The sequence below is a fragment of the Ischnura elegans genome, chromosome 7 (genome assembly GCF_921293095.1).
Source record: "Ischnura elegans chromosome 7, ioIscEleg1.1, whole genome shotgun sequence".
NCBI lineage: Eukaryota > Metazoa > Arthropoda > Insecta > Odonata > Coenagrionidae > Ischnura > Ischnura elegans.
In genome coordinates, this window is record NC_060252.1 from 35,232,665 (window position 1) to 35,257,695 (window position 25,031).

Sequence of the window (25,031 nt, forward strand, 5' to 3'; positions counted from 1 at the left end):
CTTGACGTATTGGGAGAGGGAAGCGAATCTCATTGACTTTTTCAATGCAGACCTTCGTTGTGAACATGCATATGAACTTTTTTTCGACTTTTGCCCATTTTTCTAAGATTGAAATGGTAACATTTGAGATCCCATCGCGGATCTGATAGATCAAATTGGCTGACTACGGCTTTTTTATTTACGTATTCTATCGATTAAGATAGGTTTCCATGGATATTTTTAAAAAATTTCCGGCAGTCTCCCATCTCTTTTTCAATTCACAATCAGATCTACTCCCTTTCATTCCGTCAAAAAAGCCTTTTCCCTTTGTTCCTCTACCTTTTTTTCCCAACATTCTACCCCCTAACAGTGTTTCCACTATCCCAATCCTGTTTCAAAATCCCGTAGAAGACTTTAAATCGGTAAAGTTAGATAGATGAAATTATTAGGGAAAATTGCCGATAAAATACAAAAATTAACAGTTGATGAAATTACTCAAAACACAACAACATTTACAAGAAATCACTCAGTTGCTCAACATTTGTGGAATATGATTCAAATAAACATGGTAAAATGACATAGGAGTGAGAAACAATATTAAGCAAATGGCAACGAATATTAACACGTACAGAAACTGAGCAAGGGGATACACATTTAAAGGGTTCTCATTGATTCACTATACTGAGGTCAGATAGAAGATAATGAATCAGTGGTGAAAAGGAAGTGCTACCTCAACCCTTTTGCTCTCCACTAGCTGGGCGATGCAAATTACTGTTCCTTCCTCTCCCGAATCTTTATAACTCGCTCCCATTGGAATATCTGGAAATTTTAGATGCATAAATGATTTGATGAGTCCACCGCACACTTATATTTAGAGCCGAAAGCCTCTCCACGGCCGAATCATGCATAATTCCATTTACGAGTAAAAGGAGAAAAAGTGTTCCCCAAAAATAAAAAACAGCGGAATATTAAACGGGCTTGAATAGCTGAACCCCTTATTCCCGAGATAATTTGGCGTAAATGCCGAGATTGATGAGAATTATATTCACGGCGGAAGCAATGATGAGAAGTGAGTCTGGATTTCTGGCTTCCACAATATATACACGAGAATATGGGTGAGAAAAGACATAAAATGCAGGGTCGCCGCTAATTCCTCAGGAATGAATAAACCAGGCTCTTATTCTTATTTCTATCTTAATTATAGGAATGCAAAATATAATGAGATGGATTCGTTGAGGTCTCCTTCTGGCATAAATCACGCCAGATCCCTCCCATGCGACGATTATATTACTTCGCAATGGCAACGGAAATCTCAGCGGAATCTAAACAGCCGGTTTTATCCGTTCTTTCATTACCTAAGAGGGGTAATAGCTCGTAGTTTTCTGCGGCGTTCTGAATTCGCAGATATCTCCACCGCGTAAAAACGTTGGCTGGCGGGCGAAAACCTGGAAGATGGAGATATCCACGTACTTAAGAGGGAGTTGAATCATCGCCGCTACATGATCAAGGTAATCTTTATTAGTAGCTAGTACTTGAAAACATGGTTATTTTCTAAGTATATCTAAAAATATCAGTTTTTATTTTCAACACGAAAATGCTCTAGAAAGTATGTGTCGATATACCACTGATTACGCTTAATTCTTAAAAATTTAATGAAATGGCCAATTACTCTTGAAATAGGTGTATATGCCTGTCACCTTCATTGTTTATTTTCGTAGAAAAATTTAGTAATATAATATTATAATAATGAATTATATATTGATCGGTTATAATTAATTTGCCCTATTTTTTAACACGCGTTTCTTTATTATTGATTTTAATGAAATATTTATACAATAAACATACCTTTGAGCCAAATTATTTAGTATATTGAAAATATCCGCTTCATTAGATGTGATATTTTTATTAAAGCGATCAGCTTACTCAGTTTCAACCTAAAGGTTGGTTTGGAAGGTGAGGTTGAGCTCACACCGGACATAGCCACAAACGTTATAATTTCACACATTCAAGAACACAGATCTAAACGTCTTACTTCTTCGTTATAAATAATATAAAATAAAATTTCAAGGCCTGCTCCATCTGGCGAAAGTTCTCGGAACTAGGTGCTTTACCCAACAATTATTGCCAGACTTTTGTTGTGTATGACGTCGCGACCATCAGTTCCACCGTTTCATGCGGAAAAGTGTTTCATTCTCGATGAATTCTTCTTGGGATCTCAGCCAGATTAATTCTGTCGTATAAGCCGACGTTTTGAGGGACGACTGGTCTCCCATTTGACTGTGAAAATGGAATTTCAAAGAGTAGCATGGCCCTGAAGATGGGAGCAAGTCGTCTCTCGAAACGTCGGCTTATACGACAGAATTAACATGGTTGAGAACACGAGAAGAATTCATTAATTGTATTTCCCGGGAGAAATTAAAATCCTTTCTTTTTCATTCTCATTTAAAAAGTAACTACGGCAAGCACTTTTGATCACGATTCTGATTTCATCTCTTTCATATAAATACGCTGGAAAGCACATTTTCGATTAGGTTTCCTTCCATATTGAAGACAATACAACGCTATATCCATGCTATTGAAATGTAAAACAGCAAAATTTCGCTGTTAGGCGTAACGTCTCAAAGTAAATGTTTGTAGAATTATAATAAAAGATATAACTGATAACTTCAGGCTTTACACTATCACCGGCCGCCAGATATTCAGTGAAAGAGGCGGAAAGAATCTGGGTGCAAATGGAGCTGAAGACGTGGTTTAGCAAGGGAGCGGCAATGTCCCACTACCTGTACGTCCTCACTGTCATAGTATGTATGTATAAATATAAGATGCAAGTAAGTTCAGTCACCTGAAGATGTAACCACATTACGAAACCCGGGTCGTGCCCATATTAAAATAATAGTGAACCTTACAAAGTTTTATTTACTATATTTCCAATGATAAAAATAAGTCACGATAAAGAAATAAATTTATAAATTTCGGTTGGACACCACATTTTATTCCCTTTCTGTTATTTTGTTTTCCCCTAGGTGGTCTACTACTAATTTCCTTGTCAATTGCTAAAAATAAGCTAAAAATGATTCTAAAACTCGAAGATAAAGTAATTTTTTCCCTAAGAGAAAGAAGATTTATGCGAATATTTCCCTTGAGGTTTTCCCTGAAATTCACCAATACCCTTGAGGTAAAGTTAGAAAGCTAGAAAGTTAAAGCTATAATAAATAAACACTTCATTCACTAATTATATTTACTGAAAATTAATTTAACGCTGAAAGTAATCAATTCCTGATATTATGATAAATCACCATTTATTGATCAAAATGATCATCCGCCATCCATGTAAAGAAAAAAATCAATGAAAGTTGCCAGTGCTCTCTAGTCATTATTTTTTTGTTTGACAGGCTTTTTCGGCAATAGCTTTCCACTCTATTCATTATCTTCTACAAGAGGCACCTTTTGCCTCTGCTGCCTTCTGTTTAATGTAAATAATCATTAAAACTGACACTGATTTTTAAATTCCGAAATACAAAAAAACAAAAGCTACTTGGGATATTCATTACAATTTCGGCTAATAACAGAAAGCGCATTCGTAGCAACTTAAAATTTTGGAACTATTATAAAAAACTATTCGAATTAGATATCGAAATGATAAAAAAATTGTTATATTTCATTGATTAAATATGTGAACTAAGAAGTTGTCTCTGTAGTTAAATGGAGTGAAGACGGCAAATGTGAACCGAAGAAAGGTTACGGCTCCAGCCGCATAAACGTGAGAAAATGACTGCAACTCATAAATCATTTAGTTTAGATAATAATCATTGCAGTCTATCATAGTTAAATATTCTCTTTACATTGTTATATTTAAATGATATCTTTAGATCACCACCATTTGTTTCCTAGATTTTCCATCATGCAATCATGACAAACTTTAAGTTCTGCGTTTGCTTGTGATTCAATCCGTTTGGCAAACTTTAAGGCCAATAAAACTTCTGTTAATCATAAAATTAAAAAAGGGAGAGGTTATTTGAATACAAAGCAAGTGTTTGTATGAATGACTATCATTTCTATTCAGGTAAAAAAAGAAAGTGAGCCATGAAAAAATATTTTGAGTGATAGCCAAGAAAGTTGTTGAATGACGATATGGAGTGCCCCAGGATTAGACGCAATGTTTAAAGAAGGGGGAAGAGGCGTATCAACATTTACTCTATGATGCCCTGTCATCACCCGTCATCTTTGCTTTTCGGTACTCGTCAATAGCTCTTGATACTCGCGAAGGGAAACACAGCTACTGAAGGTGGAAAAAGTATATAACAGCAAAAACTCTATTGTGAAAGCAATCAGTTATTTATTTACAATTTCAGCGAAAATGTCTTCTTGCCACTCTTAAACTCGATGACATAATTTCATTTCTCTACATTCTAACACTTACAAATGAAGTTTGACCTGATACACTGTCAGCACCTTTCAAAACTATCTCAGTATTTTTTTAGGCTAGATTAAAAAATATATCCTTCAAGCTGGCTTGAAATAGAGTCAGAAATGTTCCCAAACTCTTAACATGCCACAACGAGGCAGAGGAAAAGCAAATCAGAACTTTTGGCGTGTTTGCCTTCCAGTTTTCGAATAAACAGGAAAATATGAGGGATTCCTTTACTGTTTGCATGCCACTCAAATCTTTCTGAAGCGGTCATTCCCTTTATTACACGAATATCAATCCCTAGTCCCGAGCGAAAATTACGCCACCGCTATCGGAGATAAACACTCATTCCTCGGTATCACTCTGTCTGCCTTCCCCGAGCACTGACGCGGCCGTGAGAAGGATGTGTGTTGCCAGACATATCTAAGAGTGGACGCCAGTGGTTTCCTCGCAGATGTGTATGGAACTAATCGAAGTACCTACCACGAGTGTCATCACGCAAAGCTAGCGATTCAATCGGGAAAAAGTTATGACAAGATATGGGGGTCCTTCATGCAAACCAGAAAACGCAATTCATTAAGAAGAATTCAGCAGTGGAGAATGACAGTCTAGCTTGAAAATGACGCAGAACACGACGAAACCGGTCGCAAAATTTTAAAATTATGTGGAAAGTACAAATAATTTTATTTTATCAAGAAGGATTCGGCTGAAGGGATAAATGGTGAGGTATTCTTTCTCAGATTTTTTGAAGTTCAGCCATGTGAGTAGTTGTTACTTATCGAAAAAATTATGTATTGATTTTATTGGACTCATTTCTTTATTTTAATTCGTTTACTTTTCTTTGCCATTTTCTGGACCGTTTTTATTTCTCTGATCAGTATATACCCTGTCCAGGTATTGGTCATCCTCCAATTTTGCGAAATTTTTAACACTTACATGTAGAAGGCAATTGTAAGAAAGCCTCAGTCTATCCTTCCATGCTTTAGACAGAACGCAGACTAAAATGAATCGATCAAGAAAATACTTTAAATCCCATACGGAACATCATCCGAAAAACTTTCGCGGCGAGAAAAGGGTGAAGAAAAGTAATGCCGTAGAAAAATCTAACGCTAAAATCACATGCAGTCATCAAAAAGCCCTTGCTCGGTAATTCAATTGCACAGAAATAAAGGTATCAAAAAAATAAGCAATACATACTTGAGAGCGTGAAAAATGTATGACTTGATAACTTGATAAAAATGTTCGGCGCCTACTCATTTCATGTGAAATCGCAGACTAGAAGTAGTTACTCTGCCTACCGTCGGCTACAGGAGCGACACGAGAACATAATATTAGAGCCACACTATATTTCCAGGTCCGATAGAAGCGATAAATTAAGAGGGATGTATTTCCGAACGGATATATGTGGGAATTCATTTTTCCCCCGAACCATGAAGGACTTTAATAAATGCTAGTCCCAACTTCGTAGAGCACTTCAATTTTTATGCGTTGACGGCTGGTGTACTAACACCCCCTGCCACACGCATTTTAGGCGGCTTGCGGGGTATTATGTAGATGTAGATGTACAGTCATCCTGCGCTTGTCGGGCAGTATATTTGCCTTATACCCTCGCCAAGGAGCAGAGGGTGAGGGAAGGTATGAGGGAGTAGGGGGAGAGAGGGTATAAGACCGGTCGAAAAGAATTCTTGAAGGGTTGTAAAAGGTAAGAATTGATAAAACGGCGCCCTGAGGAGTTGCCGGGTGATTTGTGAAACTCGGGAGAGGAGAATAAAAGAAATGGTGGCGGGACGCAGTTGGGTTTCCAGAGCAGAAGCAAAAGGAAAAGGCCGCTCGGGTCAGCCAATCACAAGATCGAACTACCCCCCCCATTCCCCAACCATTTCGGCCCCATCCTACCCAAAAGCACCCTTCCCGAAAGTATAGGTAAGGGGAGGCTGATATGCCTAAGACCAGGCCGGCCCTCTTCACTACAAAAGCACAATGCTGAGCAGTGGCGCCGACTCCATGGGGCCTGAGGGGGACCGATCCCCCTAAAAAATTCATTGTGGGTGTGAGGAAAAAATGTGTCAGGCTTGTCACTTTTCCCCGGAGTGTCCAGATATCGAGATTCGAGTTATCAGGGTTCTAATGTTGGTCATAGGACTTTTATAAAATGTTTAAATAAAGCATAGAACTAAATACTTATAAAATTTCCTGGGGCAAGATCCCCGGTTTGGGCCCCCCCAGTATTTTTTGTAAGTCGGCATCCCTGATGCTGAGGACTCAAGCGCAAAACGAGAGGGTTTTGAGACAAGGCTACAGCATCAGTAGAAAGTAATAATAAGAAATTACAACGGTTACATATTTCATGCATTTGGTTCATTTTCAATTACCATATGGTCAAGCACATTTCTCCTAATAGAAAATACGTTTTTCCCTGCGAAGATTGAAAATAAATCGAATGCTGTTTCCGAACTGCGTTAGCAAAGGAGTTGATCGTAATGTCAAATTTATGTAAAGAAAATGGTTGTGAAGAGTGTGATCTGGAGAAAACAAGGCGCACATGCCCACACAGAAGTCAGGGTGGAGGCTATTGAAATGTGAAGAATGGTTGCAGGCTTTCCCGGCGTATAGTATCGTGGATTTTTTCGTCATCATGCCCTGATGACGATGGACAACTCGTATATCGAAACGCCGGCCAAGATGGGGTTGGAGAACCTGACCCGGTGGAATTCCCGAGTGACCTACCGTGATATTGAAATGGGGTTCTACATACACATAACGACGATTGAATTGATCGAAGGGATCGGGTTGGTGTGGTGGCTAAAGTGTTGGCTTCCCACTCCATAGGCTCGGGTTCAAATACCGGTGGCGGTAGAGATTTTTCAGAGATTGCCCGATTCCTGCTCGAATGTTGTGTGGAGGACATTTCAAGCTCAACACTCCGTCCGTCGGATGGGACGTTAAGCCGTGGTCCCCTTGGCGCCTTTCGTTAAGAGCAGGCTAATGCCGTCGCCGGGTTTATCTCCACTCTTCCTTCCATACCCTACCCTCACGGCGCAAATGACCTCAGCTGTCGGTCGCCTCCTCCAAATACCATACCATACTAATTGATCGACCGTAAATTACACGGAAAGAAGAGGAACGTCCAGAAAACCTTGACAGAAAGACTTAAAAACATTATAAAAACCTAATCGGTTATAATTTGAGACACGGTGGCGTAGTAAAGACAATCGCTGAGGGACAAGTAGATGGTAAAAACAGGAAAGGAAGATCTATGGTAAAATATATGGAACATGTAAAGGAGGATGTGACAGTGAAGAATTACACAGGTGTAAAAGGGTTGGGAGAAAGGAGAACGGATTGGAAAAATGCGTCAAACCAAGATTATTCGCCGGTGATGATGACAGCTGCTGATAATTCTCTTACAAACACCCTAAACATTTAAACATGATGACTGAAGCATTTCTTGAGTTATTGGTGACGATAAATGACCGATCGTGGGATAATGATACGTTCTCTTAAGGAATGACAGGAAAATATTGCATTAAAAAAATTGAAGCTCCCAATTGTAACTTTTCCAATTAGCAGCCTATAACTTTGAATATTCTATGACCTGCCTAGCTGTCTTTCATCAGGCAGTCTTTAATCTTCGACGACAAAATTATTTCCACTCAGCGAGAGAATGTTCGAGACTGTTCCAAAAGGGTTACCAATTACCCTGAAAATGACGAGATATTAAAATTTCTGTATTCATCAAGGATTTAATATCCCATGTTTATTTCTCTTAAGTAATTCCCTTTTTATTAGAATTGGCATGTTGACACGGTGTGTATTCAGTGATCCTTAGCGAGGCCCCGGAATCATTTAAGCGCCCAACTTATTGAAAGCACTTAAATGGTCCCTGAATGAGGAGCTCATTAAGTTCGGATATCAGCCAATTAAGCATTGGGACAATTTAGAGGCCATGATCGCCGCTTCAAAGGAAACGGGCTGTATAAGGGACCTTCGAAAGGGACCCCTTCTTAAAGGCCCGTGTTCGCCTCGATTCGTCATTTGGAGATGAGGCTGCTCTCCTCCTGGGGGCTAATTAAAACTTTTCACCTCTGCGGCCCAACTGCGATGAAGAAGAGAGCTGCGCAGACAGTGGGTGACGACAGTGGTGGCTTCTTGGGAGCGGAAAATGAACGAGCGTGGCCCGCAAAGGGGGGCGCCCCCTGCCCCCGCAACTGTCATCAGGAACTAACATAAATCCCATTTCAGACAGCCTTTTTCCTTTTACAAAGCGTAATCACACCCGCCTCCTCTAACAACTGCGTAGAATTAATTTAATATTTCCAGATCTTCTTCGGGGAAATGATCAACTAAGATATTGTTTGCCCACAAACTTTATTATTACAGCTTATATATTATTTCTACTGTATAGATACCTTTTTCTCAACTTATACGCAACCAAACTCAACAAATGAGGTACCAAAATGCACAGAATTTATTAGAGAACATGCGACGGCATATCTTTCTTCCTAAATATTGCTATTGTTTCCTAAAATTAGTTTTTAAATAATAAAAAAAAAACAAAAAAAACCTGTAAATATTCCTGACGTTAACGGCGCACAAACTGATACATTTGTTCATTTGCAACAATATCTCAAATTATTTAAATTACTTTTATCAAAATGCGGCTGATTCCACATTCAAGTCTCCTGTTGATACGTAAGTATGAGTCATCATGTGCGTTTAACAGAGGATAGTGTAATTACTTCCAATGTCGTGTTTAAAGAGGTCCTCTGACCTCAAATTGTACATGAACATTCCATTTAAATTTGTACATAAGACCCTGCCTTTTTTTTCTGCATTTTAAAATTAGAAACGCGCCTATCCCTCTGTGGACCTGCATTGAAAAGAGCGGGGGAAGCCCGCTGGGAGCGGGCGTAGCACGATCGTCACAGCGTACTACAAGTGTTTCGATTACTACACTATTATCATCAGGCAGTAGTGGATACAGGAAAAACTCAAAGGAGGGGGGGGGGCGAAAAACATATTTTGAGCCACTAGTGAAGGCTTTTCGGGTGCTCCACGGGGTAATCTGTATCCGGGCTGAATGAGCCCTGAGGATGGAGTACGACGCGTACCCCGAAACGTCGGCAGCCATGAAGGGGATTACCTGATGGAGCACCCAAACAGCCTTCACTACCAGCATACGCCGGGAAAGTATCAGATTTTTTTCATTTTGAGCTACCTTTGCTTTTATCGTAATGAAAAATAATCAAGTCACTGGCAAGGTTTAAGATAGTTTTATTAAAACTGATTTCACGCATTTACAAGAGAATGCTTTTTTATGATATAAAAAAGCTACCAATTGCGGTTAGTAGTAAAAGTTAAAAAATTTCTACAATGTTCGGCAATGCGGATGGCCCCACAAGGGGGGAGCGCGCCCCCCATATGTATCCACCACTGTCAGGACTTTCTGTCGGGCCTGGAAATAAGAGTACAGTGGGGGCCACGAAATAAATTGGGTATCTAATATATGATCTTCTCCGTGTCTCTTTTAAAGATTCTTTACAGCTGAAGCAGTCTTAAGCCTTGCGCGAAACCTCAGAATCTCAAGCGGCTCTCAGAGTAATTTTTTTAGCACCTGTGTAATGCTTTCTGTAATACCGCAGTTTTACGCTCTTGCAATATATAAACGAGCATATAATTTCAACAATATGAAAGATAGTACTGATAACGCCGGCCTATGGTATTAATGCTCCTTTTACAGACGATTATTGACGTCAAAACGTCAAGACCATGCGAAACTACTGTGATTGATGAGCTTTGCTTTTATTAATCAGCCCACTAAGTACAGCTTGCAGACTTTATCTCTTTGCGAAGTGATTTAAAAGAAAAAGAAAGGAAAAAAAGATTCCATCAGGTTTTTCCCAACATACTAAAATTAATGGGCCCTTACGGAGCACGTTAACGCCGTATAACCATAAGCGCATGATTGCCTTGTATTATTATGATAAAGTGCTCTTAGATAAACTTCCGTTTCACTGCAAGCACATAGGCAAATTAACGTTGAAAAAAAAATTAAGTGGAAGGGAATGATAGCGTGCAGGCAGCATAATAGCAGTAGGAATATTTCAAAGTCACTCTATAAATATCACTTCTTTCTCAATCGCGAAATAATAGTGCACATGGAAAGACTTCTGCGTGCACGACCGGATAATTGTTTTAGCGCCCTCGTGACCTTGACCTGTGAATGCTTTCATGAAAGTAAATCACCAATTTTAATTACCCGTTCACTCCCTGGAAAGAAAAGGCAGGATCCCGCTGGGCTCACATCGCTCCGAGAATGCCTTTCTCTTACACGGAAGATGTATCTCCTGCGGCCACGAAAACCGTTCTACTCTCGACAATCTAGTCCTGTTTGCATTACATGCCAACTAATCAACTTGGTAACTCCGCGAGAAAGTCTTGAATAAATCTATCCAAGATTTCCACTCCGACTAAATTATAAAATTCACGGTTTTTTCCAGGTTTTCACGGTGTAACTGTCGTCAAATTCACGGTCAGTGGATAAGGCGTTTTAGGCAGAAATATTAATTGACACGTAAAAATCATCGGCCGCATTTTAACCAAAACTTTACCAAAGGCAACAGACGCCGTGAACACAAAACGCAGCAATGAAAGTGCTATATCTAATGACGTCACTTATCGTTAGCAAAATTCAGGGCCGACTAAAGATTGTGAGTGGGAAAATGGAGAGAGCAGGGTGGCAGGGAAGAGAAGAAGTGTCTGATTTTTCGCTAAGATTAATGGACACTTTACCGATTACCGGCCTTCCAATCACAGGCTTAAGGTCAATTTGTCGCCATGGCTCACGGACCAATAACTGCTCTTCGAATACACGTGTGTAGATAAAATGCGTGGACAGTGTCTGCGCGTGACTCGACCTTGAAACATGATCCAAACATCGATTTTTCTTTTCACCGGTCAATCGTATTTCTACGATCAATTTTGAGAGATTTTTAAGCTTTAAGACGAAATTCACGGCTTATTCACGTTTTTATGGTTTTCACGGTGTAGTGGAGGCCTGCTGTATAACAAGTAACACTTTTATTTTGTTAATGTCATTATTTATTTATTTCATACACCACCGAAAACAGCACTGTTCGGCCTTTACATCGGGGCTGATAACATTTAACAATCACAAACATCCATGCCCTGGATAAGGGTAACTTACCCAGGCGGGACTCGAACCCGCGACCTTCGGTTTGGCAGGCGAGGACTTTACCCCGCCGCCACCGAGGCCGGCAATTACATTCCTGCTATGTCACCTCCTCCGGATACATGCATAATCCAATTCCATTGCCCTCTCAAGTTTTTTTTTTAATTCCTCTCTCATAAAACTTTCTACTGTGTTGAGCGCTGTTCCTCATGATTCTGCGTTACACTCTTGATAAAGTCCGAAGCAGGTTGAGATTTTTAATAAATAAGTGGAAATCAGGCAAATGGTCCATAAATACTTACTTGCGGAGATTCAAAGATCTGTGGTTCAATTCTCGCTCTAATGTAATTTTTTTCGTTAGGAAATCTTTGTACGGTTTATTTAAAATTATTCCTTCAAAAGTATGCTCATAATTGATTTATTGGGTAATTTGTATCATATGACTGCATGATGAAACTGCATTGAGGATCTATGGAACGACTCGGTAAAATATATTATTTTTCGTTCTTATCTGGGAATATCACAAAATGCACACGTTTGCGAAGCTTCACACATTTCTATACATCGAAAGCAAAGCCCTCAGCCGCATTCACTAGCCTAGCTTTTCTCCCTCTTTTCTCTTAAAGTGTACTTTTTATAACATGGCATTGACAAGTGAATCATATTGTCCGCGGCTTGTTATTGTTCTTTGCTCTAGGTCCAGCCTCATGTAGTTCTCACTTCGCCACAACGCGCTTTAATTAAATTGGCGACGAAAGAATTAGTTTCTTTATTACTTATTCAAAACTACAAAGTTAAATTTACACATGTTTATTCTTTCCCTACATAATGCCGCATATCGCTACGCATTACTACAAACGCTTTTCAACTCCTGCTTAATATTAATTTTCGAATTACTTAGGGATGAACATTTGTCCAAGTCTTTTTGAACATTAGTGTGAACTGGCAACCAAAAAATTGCTGAAGTAATTACTTCCTGGGATCATTTATTTTCTCCGTATTCCAAACCAGACTCTAACTAAGAGAATCTGGAAATAGATTCCATAAAATAGTGAGCAATTCTTCACACGCAAGAGAGTTACTGCGATGTCCAACGGTTGCAATCCAGACCTACTCCAAATTTTTCAAAACTGCAGCAATACACATATCAACTCCTTTCAACTTACCGCTTTCAACAATAATTTTTGGATTTCCCTAACGAGTGACATCAAATCATCACAATTCTTCACACAAAATTCACAATCTTCAGACAAAAAAAAACATGAAGGAATTCGATAAACATTATCGTATCATTAGAAGATAAGTCTTTTAGGTATGGTACGATATTTGGAGGAGGCGACCGACAGCTGAGGTTATCAGCGGCATTACGGAAGGGTATGGAAGGAAGGGTTGAGAGAAGCCTTACGTCGCATTTAGCCTGCTCTTAGCGAAAGGCGCCAAGGGACCACGGCTTTACGTCCCATCCGACGGACGGAGTGTTGAGCTTGAAATGCCATTCACGCAACATTGAAGCAGGGATTGGGCTGTCTATGAACAATCGCTGCCACCACTGGGATTTGAACCCGAGCCTATGGAGTGGGAAGCCAACACTCTAGTCAGCTCACCAACCCATGTATTTCAGCAGTGTTTAAAATTTTTATTTTTGTTTTTATGCAAAAATTCTATTTTTGCGAGTGTTCGTTATGATTAAAAACCTTAAAACTTATATTAATTGCATTATCGATATTTAATATTTTGATCTCACGGCTGAGCTTAAAGACAGCGGGAAACTTAAATATGGAGGTAAAGAAACAATTTACAAGAACCTACATTTGGATATGCTCCCTTACGGAATTGAGGCATGGACAATGACCGCCGCGGAGAAAGCAAGGATAGAGGCCTTCGAAATGTGGCGCAACAGAAGAATGTTGAACATCAAATGGATCGACCGAGTTAGTAACGAGGAAGTCCTAAGAAGAGCAGGAGAGAAGAGAAGCCTCATGAAAACCTTAACAAGAAGACGGAACAACCTTATTGGCCACATTTTGAGACATGATGGCCTTATGATGACAACCGTCTAGGGACAAGTGGAAGGCAAGAACGGAAAAGGAAGACCTCGAGCAAAATATATGGAACAAGTAAAGAAGGATGTGAAAGAAAAGAAATACGTAGGTGTGAAAAGATTAGCCGATAGGAGAACTGAGTGGAGAGCTGCGTCAAACCAATCCTAGTATTGTTGACCAGTGATGATGATGATGAAGTATATTTCAATATGATACTGGATCGCTTCTGAGCAGAATGAGATAATGTAATACCATTTATTTTGTTCCTATGGGGTAATCGTAGCATAAATGAAAATTTCATTCATTTATATCAATTCCCTGTTAAATGACCTGAATTGCGAGTCAAGTCACTCAATAGAAAAGTCTGATTATGGGCTTGTGGATGCCCGAAGATGTATTGGCCGCCGAGAGGCCAGGGTTTATAGCGAGAGAGCGGATGCAAGCAATAATCCGTAAGATAGTCACACATTTATACGCTCTAACGAGCTAGCGATTCGGCATTGCAAGGCGTGTTCACCTGATAGTAACCAAGGCAATGAATGGCTCACGTTTCCCCGACCGAGTTTATCACTCACGTGCAGAGCCGATCCATGAGCATTATTCCTCTAGAGCTTTTGGGAAATGCGGGGCTTTATTCGCTCTTTGCAATCATTCGTTTTTATCAATAAGTGCAGTAGAGTTGGAATTCCGGTGTACTCATAATAACTTAAGTGGTTGTGTTACTTCTCAAGGTTTCTAATATGGATAGCTATTAACTTTACCACTTCGTTTTTTTTAAATAATGCCACCCGAGTTTCGATGACTTATCATCATCAAATAGGTAATTTTTACCTGACAAAAATAGAAGATGTCCGTCATCTATTTATGAAAATCCGTTTCCTATTCTTGGCCTCAATTATTCAACCCATTCTTACCCAATGGCGCTTCTAAGTAACGTCAAAAGTGTAAACATTTTCAGCTCTATTCAGGAAAGATTTAATTTTGTTTCATTGTGCCAAAAAGTTTAATGCCGAAATATGTAGCTTAATAATGATGTATGTAGCTGAATAACAATAATTATGAATGAATAGAAAATTTAAAAAATTAAAAATCTAATTGTTTTATTTCTCCCAGAAGCGGCTCTGGGTTAGAAAGATGATTTATGATGATGATGATGATGATGAGACGTTCTTCATCATTAATGATAATGATAATAATAATGAATAACGTCTCAGAGTATAGGTCTCAGAATGGTAAGCAAAAATTGGTTGCCAATGTTTCGATACATTTCTATTACTTATCATATTTAGCGCATGTTTGCACAAATTTGTTAACCGATTTATAATTAGATGATAATTTACGCCTGATTATGATGATTATTCAATGAAACCGGTGTTACTTTATTTAAAAAAGAAGTGAAATGTGTAATAATAATCCATCCTAGAGATTCTAATTTTAAATACCATTTGGTAAAAAATGAGTTAGTGAATTTTGTATATACTCCTTATCGGTCGGTGACAATACGTATTTGTTGACCACGTATCACTTATTTAGATCCTGTGGTTTCCTATCACAAAAAAAAATTCACGGAATATGAGGTATAACCTTATAAGAATTTCCTTGCATTCCAACTATAAAAAATTAACATCTACGACAATAATGAGGTTATAGTTTTAAATTTCAAAGAAAAATAATATTTGCTCTGGCAACACATCAAGCATCAATAGTCAACAATAGCAAGATAGGTTTGACGTAGCTTTCTATTCAATTTCATCATCGGCTAATCTTTTAACACCAACATAATTCTTCCTGCTGCTCATCCCTTCCAGCTGTCCATCAACGATAATTGTCATAGGACCATCACGTCTCATAACGTGGTCGATTAAGTTGTTCTGTCCTCTACCTATGGTTCTCGAAGGACTTCTACAAGCGTAGCTCAAAGTTAGGATGGGTTAATGATAATCAAGGATTATATCTACCAGTCAGTATACTTATCAGCCAGTAAAACAGCGAATGCCAGGACTTACAATGAAATATTTCGCCATAATCTTTCAAGGGAGAGGGCAGATGCAAGCAGTAATCCGTAACATCTTTTAAAGATACATACATACGCTTTTAAGACCTAGATATTCATCACTGAAAAGCAAGTTTGCTTGATAACAACCACGGCAATGATTAGCTCACGTTCCCCGACCGACTTTATCCTTCACGAGCAGAGACGATAGTTTTTTTTACAATTTTTCTTTTTCTTACTTTAAAAGCATTCTCTTCTTGTGACTAATAATCATACTTGCGACGTTATAATTTCAATAATTCCTTAAAACTTATATTTTTTACATTATCGACATTGAATTTTTTGTTTACATGATATGTGATTGATTGCTTATGAGCTGAATATGATAGTTAAATTTCTTTTATATTGCTCTTATGGGTTACCCCAGAGCATAAATGAAAAATTTTATTATTCATATCAATTCGCTGCCAGATGCGTTGATTGTGAATCAAGTCAAATAATTAAAGTTTCTTCAATCCCGATCGCGCTGTGTACATCCGATATATAATCGTGGAGATTAAAAAAAAGCAAGAGACATGCCGAGGGTAGCGAGTTTAAAAGCGAATGTTGTCATCACGGGCAGAAATACTTCCGAGGGCGCCCGCACACACTGCCGTGGCGCTGCTGCTACAGCTGCTCTTGTTTTATTTTCAATAAGCGAAATGGACGAAGATGGACATCTTCTATTTGTGCCTGGCTCCGTCGCAGGGGCTGAGGCACACAAAGGGCCGTTTCATGGGGCGCTGACTGACCACAACGCCACGGGTGGACGGGGGTGGAATGAATGCACACGACGCGAAGCTAAGAGCAGCCCTACACTTCCCTTGCTTCCCCGCCTGTCTTCGGCGATGCTCGACAGACAGCGAAAAATAGTACCTGCGAAAGGGGCAGATATTCGTCCCTGACTTACTTATTTGTGCCTTTGAGTATATTTCTCCTCAAAGAAAGTACATTGCAAAAGTTTTATATCCATCAAAGCCTTCCATGAATTTATAAAGCATAATTATAGACAAATTCAGTGAAGATTTTTGATAAAAAACGCAATGCAATAAATCTCTCTTGTACCGATATTAAAAGCTATCTATTGTATCCATAGCCGATATGCTTCGATGGTTATTGAATTTTCAACTTGGTCAAATTACGAATGGTTTTATGAGGGATACAAATTTTCATAAATTAGAAAAGTTTAAGTTTTTATAGGACAATAAGGAAAAAATTTCAATGGATAAGTAATTTTTAATTCTTTGAATCTTTGAGTGTACTTCTATCTGCAGAATTTGCAGAGAAATATGATTGCAAAATTTTTTTCCATCATAGCCATCATTGAATTTATGAAAAATGGACTAATTTTATGGCCAATTTTTTGGAAATTTTTATAAAAAAACGCCAAGCAACTAATTTCAATTTTAACGAGAGCAAAAGCTTCCTTGTATCGTTAGCTGATATTTGATGCTTAATGAATTGTTAATGAATTCTGAATGGGGTAACATTTTAAATGGTTTTAAACAGGATTTGAAAGTTTCTAACTTCGGTATGATTAAGGTTTTACAGGCCATTAAGAAGAAACTTTTCTGGGGGATATCTGAGTTTCAATTCATAGAAATCTATTTTATAAAATGAATAATACATTCCTCAAAATTCAAGGGCAAATGAAGTGCGAAAATTAAGGACTTATAATGGAATCTCTCATATATATAATAAATGATTTTTATACGTTTCAATTAGAATTTTCCAAGCAGAGAGTACCGTTGACATTAGATCTTGAAGGAATAAATGAGAAACTCGTGGAACAAGAGTTCGCAAGTATCTCCCTTATTATTCCGCGAGACCCTCGCAATGGACATTCATGACGGACAGAGGGTGGGAGGGGGTGGGAGTACCGGAGATGGGCTTTGCTGGCTGCTAAGTGACGAAGAGAACGAGCCTGCGGCGGAAAAGCCTCCAGCAATGACCGCCGAGCGGCGATGCCGTCGTCAGCGTCGCTTTGAGGAGACACGCCAAGAAATGAGAAAATGTCAAAAGGGAATGGGGTGGAATGGGGGGAGGTAAGGGGGTGTAAAATATCAGCCATCTCTCATTTTGGGTGTATGCTAAGATGCTCCGCGTCTTTACGAAAGGAAATTGAGAGTGAGTTTGATGTCGATTCTACATACTAACGGGGGAGGGGATAAAGTAGTCAAAACTCCCTCCATCGGCTTGACACGATTTTAAATGACATTTTGGCAAGAGATAATGCTATTGAACTGAACCTCGAAAACTAACTTTCCCCGCATTTTGGGGGAACATAAAAGTACTTCATCATCATAATACGTCAACAATCCTAAGATCTATTTGACGCAGCTCTCCATTCCGTTAATCTTTTCATGGCGACGTCTTCCTTCTCATTTTCATCCTTTATAACCTGCACAATGTAACTCATTCGAGGCCTTCCCTTACCCTTCCTTCTACATTTTTTTTCATCAGGCCATCATGTCTTGTAATGTGGCCAACTAAGTTGCCCCATCTTTCCCTTAAGGTTTTTTAGAGAACTTCTCTCCCCTCCTACTCCTTTTAGCACTTCCTCATTGCTTACTTGGTCAATTAATTTTATTTTCATCATTCTTCGATAGCAAGGGATAATAATACTCGATATATTACTTTATAACATGAACGTATTTGAGAGAAAAATGGCTAAATTTAAAATTCACTTTTCTTCGGTGGCACCGCTTTTTGAAATGCTTTCAACCTTACCCACTCACTCCTGTGGCCATTCGAAACCTAGAAGATCTTTGGCCTCACCAACTAGGCGCCTCCACATTCTACGGTCGCCTGCCATATCCAGCTGGGCTCCCATCTTTCTCACATCCTTCTTAACTTCATCGTCCCAGCGCATTCTCGGTCTTCCTACCGGTATTTTGCCTTCGAGTTTTGCCTACATTGTTTCCTACATTGCAATAAAATTTTTATAGTCAAGATTGAAAGCCTTCATTGAAAACTCGAAGGATTTCAATCTTGACTATAAAAATATTATTGTAATGTAGGAAACAATGTATTGAGTGTATTGTCATCAGTAAAACTGGTTTCACTCACTTAATGGTTCAACCCGAAGGTTGGTTAAGATAGGTGAGGGTAGGACTCGCCCCGGACATGGCCGAAAGCATGAAAAGATCACTCATTCAGGATTGTGCGTCCCGTTCATTTCACTAGAAGCCTCGCACTTCGAAGATTTAAGTGTGGGTGTCCGAAAGCTTCGCACATACAGAATGGGCACTCTTGGACCATCAGCCAACCGTTAACTAAATGAATACCACAAAATTATATTTCTTATTATCAAGAAAATGCTTCTTCGTTAAGGTAGCACTTTCACTCCACAATCTCATTACGAAAACTCCATTTGAGTGGGTCAGAAATTTATTCATATAATATGCATACCATGACGGGATGATGATGTCAAATGGATGCTGAAAATGGCAGTAAACGGTAAAAAGTTTTCAACTTATGAAAGCAGCTATTAATTTTTAAATGCAGCAACTTGGCTTCATACTGCGTATCACAATGAAGTTTGCCATTTCATTGTCGATTTACAGCAAGAATATGTAAAATAATAAATGTAAACTATTCTGTCGTTTATGTGAGGGTAAAACATTCAAATCATCTTAGTTACGGGTGCACAATGATTAATTGAAGAGGAATTTTAGTTTGCGTACGGGCGATGCGAAATAATTACGTGAATAAAAAGGCTGTGACGAAAATGAAGTCGTCCCAATTACTTTAATGAGCTTTTTATTCCTGCCAGGATTCTGTGAGAAAGGATACGGCTCGATAATAGGGCCTTAAAAGTTTAATAATAACCCAAATCTTTCAGAAGAAAATTTTAAGCGAGAGAGAGCAAATTTAATCGCACCTTAGATTTCCATGTTCCCATCTACCTATAAATCTTGGACCTCTTTCACTATGTTACTCATTTTAAAAGGATGATTTTTAATGCATTCGAACACGTATAGTTTTCTATTATTAACCCTTTCCGGTCCAGTGAGTCCAAATGGAATCACGTCGCTTTCCTGCTTCGAGCATCAATTCAAATCCCCCGCGGACTCTATTTAGCGTTAGCGGCCGTAGTACATAGTGCCACCACCAGGTTTTATGACTCGCCGTTCAAGAATAAATACGATCTTCAGCTATTGATGAAGATTGCTGCACATGTGCTTGTGAGTATTCTTCGGAGTTCATCGGCGGAGTTTTACATGAATGAAAAACGGAGGTAAGTGCAGTATTTTGACCATAAAAATTAAGAGCTCTTTCGACATTGTTTGACATTGATTATAAGAGATTTTAAGCTTCTGCGAGAGGAAATGTCTTTGTAATTTTATAAAATATAACATGATTCCATTTGGAATCAGTGGCCCAGATGTATGTGTTAAGTTTGACCGAGTTTGCAAAGCATCATTTTACTGAAAGTAAGCTCATTAGTTGAGATCCAACGAAATAGTTGGTATTTTAAATACGAATTAGAATTGACGGAACGTGTTAATTGAATATCTCATGAACGGAATTGTCTAATTGTTTTTTCAGTGTATTTATGTTTAGTAAAGCCACAGGGATTTTGGAAAATAGATTTTATTTTCACCGAATCATTTCCATTTCAGACGATGGCGACATCATTGACGACTAAGGAAATAGTGTACATTTTAGAAGGTGACATCTCTGATATTGACATCTCAGATGATGAAGACATCTCAGAGGAAAACCCGGATTGGCTTTTGAATAGAGAAGCAGTCGGACCTGACGTTATGAATACCGAGGTACAGGGTTTTCCGAACATCCCTGATGTCGGACTTGCTTTTGAAGTAAATAAGTGTAGTGATGATAGTGATGATGATGACATGCCTTTGGCACAACGTTATCCGCATCTAATGAACCAATCGCAGAGAAAAGTAAATAGGTCATTATGGACTTATGAAGACCTAGGTTATGTTGATTCCTCATGTGACTCTCAATTTTCACCACCTCCTGATGAAATTAGCACCCCATTTTCATATTTCAAGCTTTTTGTTGATAATGATATGATAAGTAATATTGTAGAGCAAACTAATCTCTATTCAGTGCAGGAAAAATGCCAAAATGTAAACACTAATGACAAAGAAATACATCAGCTCCTAGGAATTCATATGATTATGAGCATTGTCACAATGCCAAGTTACTCCATGTTCTGGAGTGAAAAGTCGCGATATGGTCAAATTGCAGATGTCATGTCTCGCAATAGATTCAAAACTTTGCGAGGTAATCTACATTTTAATAATAATGACAATATGTTGTCCCGTGATGATCCTGCTTACGATAAACTGTTCAAAATCCGGCCATTTTTAAATGCTCTAAGGAAAAACTTCCTGAAAGTGGAACCGGAAGAGCATAATTCAGTGGATGAATTTATGATTCCTTTGAAAGCTCATACAGCATTGAAGCAGTATATGAAAAGCAAACCACACAAGTGGGGAGTGAAGGTTTTTGCTCGTGCAGGGGTTAGCGGATTTGTGTATGATTTTGAAATTTATCTGGGCAAGCAAACTAATGTAAAAGAATCTGGTCTTGGAATCAGTGGTGATATTGTCATTCGGCTAGCAGAAAATATCCCTAAGCACAAAAATTTCAAATTATATTGTGATAACTGGTTTTCCTCGCCTAAACTATTCTCGCAACTAAGGAAAGATGGTATTTTAGCTGCAGGAACTATCCGTAGAAATAGGCTAGGGCAATGCACTTTGAAAAGTGACAAGGAGTTGAAAAAACAAGGGAGGGGTAGCTTTGATTATAGACTTGAGAAAAGTGAAAATACGTTTGTTTTGAAATGGCTGGACAATAAACCAGTGTATTTAATTTCCAACTTTGTTGGGGCTCATCCTGTGGAAAATGTTCGACGCTGGTCTGTAGCAGAAAAAAGGTACATAGACGTGCCACAGCCAAATATTGTTCGTGCGTACAATAAGCATATGGGAGGAGTCGATAAACAAGATATGCTTCTGGAACTTTACAGAACAAACCTCAAAGGGAAGCGTTATTACCTCAGGGTGATTTTTCACTTCATCGACCTCAGTGTTGTAAATGCTTGGCTGTTATACCGCAGACATTGTGAGCAATTGAAAGAAAAATATATGCCCTTGATTGAGTTCAAATTATCTGTAGCTCATGCATTACTCTACTTTGGTCCCAATATCTCTAATAAGAGAGGAAGACCATCTTCATCACCGAGTGTGGAGGGAAAAGGAGTGGCGAAAAGAACTTTTACACCACGGCCGGTGGCCGATGTTCGATTCGATGGGATTGATCATTGGCCTTTGCATGTAAATACTAAAAATAGATGTAAATTGTGCATAAAAAGTTATACGCGAGTGAAGTGCGAGAAATGCAACTTACCATTGTGCTTCTCCAACGAAAAAAACTGTTTCAAAACTTTTCATGTAAAATGATATATTTGTCCCCTGTATTTCATGTAAAAGGTAATATGTAATCTACATGAAGTTCAAAAATTTGTTTTATTAAATAAATTGATAATTTAACAATGTAATTTGTACATTATTTACAAATTTTATGTTGTTTTAAACCTGTATACTATTTAAATGAAACTTCAGTTAGAACGGAAATCATTGCTTTCAAAAAGGCCACTGATTCCATTTGGAATCAGGTCTGAAATTTTGTATTAATATATATTTGAACGCACTAAAGATTCTCTGCACATATATAACACTTTCAAAGTCATTTTAGTGCAGTAAATAAATTTTTTTGCTGCATATTCATTATTTGGACTGGAAAGGGTTAATAGCATGGGGTCTCTCTTACAGTGACTGTAGGAACTGGCTTAGAGCGAAAGCAGGATTACCGCGATACGCTTCAAGGAGTCCAATTTGGGAGTCCAGTTCGGCAGGCAGGAATCTTTTGGCTTCCGTAAATCAAAGTAATGGCGGATTGGTACGGCTACTTGGCTTCCTCTGTCAATTCGCCCTCCAATAAGCAAGCTTTGCTGCTATTTCCAAGGCACGCCCGTATTTCAGGCGAAGGAAACACCATTCGAGAAATAAAGATTTTGATTCCAAAAAAATTCTGGCGTCCAAAAAAACTCTCACGATATTTCGAGATAAACACACATTAAAATTGCTTATTAACCTATCACAACAACAAATGCATTGCCTTAATAATCTTTTATGAGAAAATTAATCCAATACATAAGCAAAAGCAGGAAAATCGATTTCAAACAAACAACGACCAAATTTAGAATGTTCATGCAAATAAATTTCGGAGAATACGTGTGATTCAAAGATACAATAGTAGTTATAGAATTGATGGCATATCAACGATCTTATATTTGTGGTGCTAGAGGTACTTAATTTAAAAATTCATAGGAGCATAAAAAGTAAGGTTTACTAGGTATACATGTTTGACGAAACCAGGGTGTCGTAACAGCTACATCTTACCTGAAGATATAGCTATATTATGAAACCACGTTTGTGTCTGATTAACATGTGTACATATAGTGAACCTTACTAAGAGTACTATACTAATTCTATATAATTCAATGGTATGAAAAAATTAAAAAACCTGAAGATATAAGGCAACGACTTGCCCTATAAATTAAGAGTACAGAGCTTAAATTGAAGAACACATCGTGCAGAGCTAATAAAGTGCACTTTGCAAAGAAAGTCCTTCCAAACGTTCTTACTCTACCATGGAATCTACCTTAAACCTTTCAAACTCCGAGAAACAATTTCCAAGATTTATTCTACTCCTGTATTTACCAAAATATAACGAGAGTTACAATTCCGACGGAACGACGTGATTCAATCCATTTCCAACATTTGAAATGGCTGCGGATCCCCAGTTCCCCGTGTATTATCTCCTGCACGGCGACTTTCTCGTTTGGATTCGAAGGAATTCCGAGAAGAAATTGGGCCCTTAAAGAAGAATTAGGGGTGCCTACGGCCAGAAGGGCTGAAGGTACCTGAACAAGAGATGCTCTTCATCTACCGTAACAATGAAGGGCGGGAATTGGGTTGCTGTGGTGGCTAGAGTGATGGCTTCCCTCTCCATGGACTCTGAGGGTCAAATCAGAGAATTTTCAGAGACTGCCCGATGCCTGCTTGAGTGTTGTGTGGAGGACATTTCAATCGCAACATTCCGTCTGTCAGAGGGGACGTTGATCCGTGATCCTTTTGGCGCCTTTTGTAAAGAGCAGGCCAATTCCAACACCGGGTTTCTCTCCATCCTTCCTTCCATACCCTTCCCTCATAGCGCAAATGACATCATCTGTCAACGTGTGAGAGCTCAGGGGAGCACTTCAAGGATACAACGCACCGGGGCCGGGAACCAAGCCCGTGGCTTATACGCCCAGACACCCGGGGAGGGGAAGGAAGGGAAGGAAAAAGGATAGAGGCGCCGCCGCGATGGGAGCCCGCCGACGCCTATGTGAAGGAATAGGTACGGAAGGGACGGGACGAGTGAAAAACACCCCAACGCTATAGAAGCGAAGGGCTGCTATTGGCGCAACCAAGCATAAGCAATTAATGTACTAGCGATCCTAGTGGATTTTCCTATGAGGAAGAAGAATCCAACCTCATCTGTCAGTCAACTCATCCAAATACAATACCATACAAAGGGCAAAGGGAATGAGACTAAATATAGGAGCAGGGGCGCAGCTAGAGATTAAGGCTGGGGGGGAGTTTTAGGCGCAACTAGCACTGGGAGGTCCGAGGGTGTTAAATAGGGTGTGAAATGTGGGGAGTGGCGAGTGTGTGAGGGTGTGTGAGGGAACCCTGCCAGGGTAAGCGGGAGGTGCGATGGCCCTTCCCTAGAAAATTTTTCAGATACATAAATGGTGAGTTTTACGGATTTCTGAGGGATATTTTATTGATACATACACTATAATATAAGTAATATTAATCCAATTAAGTGAAATGGATTAAACTTAAAAATTTCCCTGAGGTCTAGGGGGGTAGTTTATTCCCCAAAACCTCGCCCTCGCTGCGCAACTGTATAGGAGAGCCAAGCCCGTCCCGTAAATGCTTTATACGTTGTCCTTCTACATTCTAATTAGGTTTTTATAATTTTTCGCAGCACGGTTTTGACTGAATAGCATAAAGGACACGTTTACGCTGAGCACTTAATCCAAAACGAGGAATAACTGGCGCAGCACCAATGATGGCACGTTGATACTGCTCCTTAGAGGGTAGTCTCAATAGTATTTGAGCGTCAGTGGAGCATCGGTCTAGTATTAGAAAAGAAAAATCTCTTTCTGTCAAGGTGAGTTTATTTTGTGTTGAACTTAAGATAAGGAGTAAAAAACTTTTTATACGGTTGAATAGACATAAAGACCAACAACGGAATACATTGCTTGAGACTTTAGCAGCGATG

The 25,031-nt window shown here is 39.0% G+C and overlaps 2 protein-coding genes across 4 annotated transcripts in view; both read left to right on the top strand.

Moving 5' to 3' along the window:
* LOC124162110 (proteoglycan 4) overlaps positions 1–25,031 on the top strand; it is a 673,012-nt gene that overhangs the window by 546,880 nt on the left and 101,101 nt on the right. The gene's annotated exons all lie outside the window — the stretch shown is intronic.
* LOC124162111 (piggyBac transposable element-derived protein 2-like) lies at positions 19,657–22,440 on the top strand. Its single transcript, XM_046538506.1, has 2 exons — positions 19,657–19,893; positions 20,279–22,440. The coding sequence occupies exon 2, from the start codon at positions 20,282–20,284 to the stop codon at positions 22,094–22,096; it is 1,815 nt and encodes a 604-aa protein (XP_046394462.1). The 5' UTR covers positions 19,657–19,893; positions 20,279–20,281; the 3' UTR covers positions 22,097–22,440.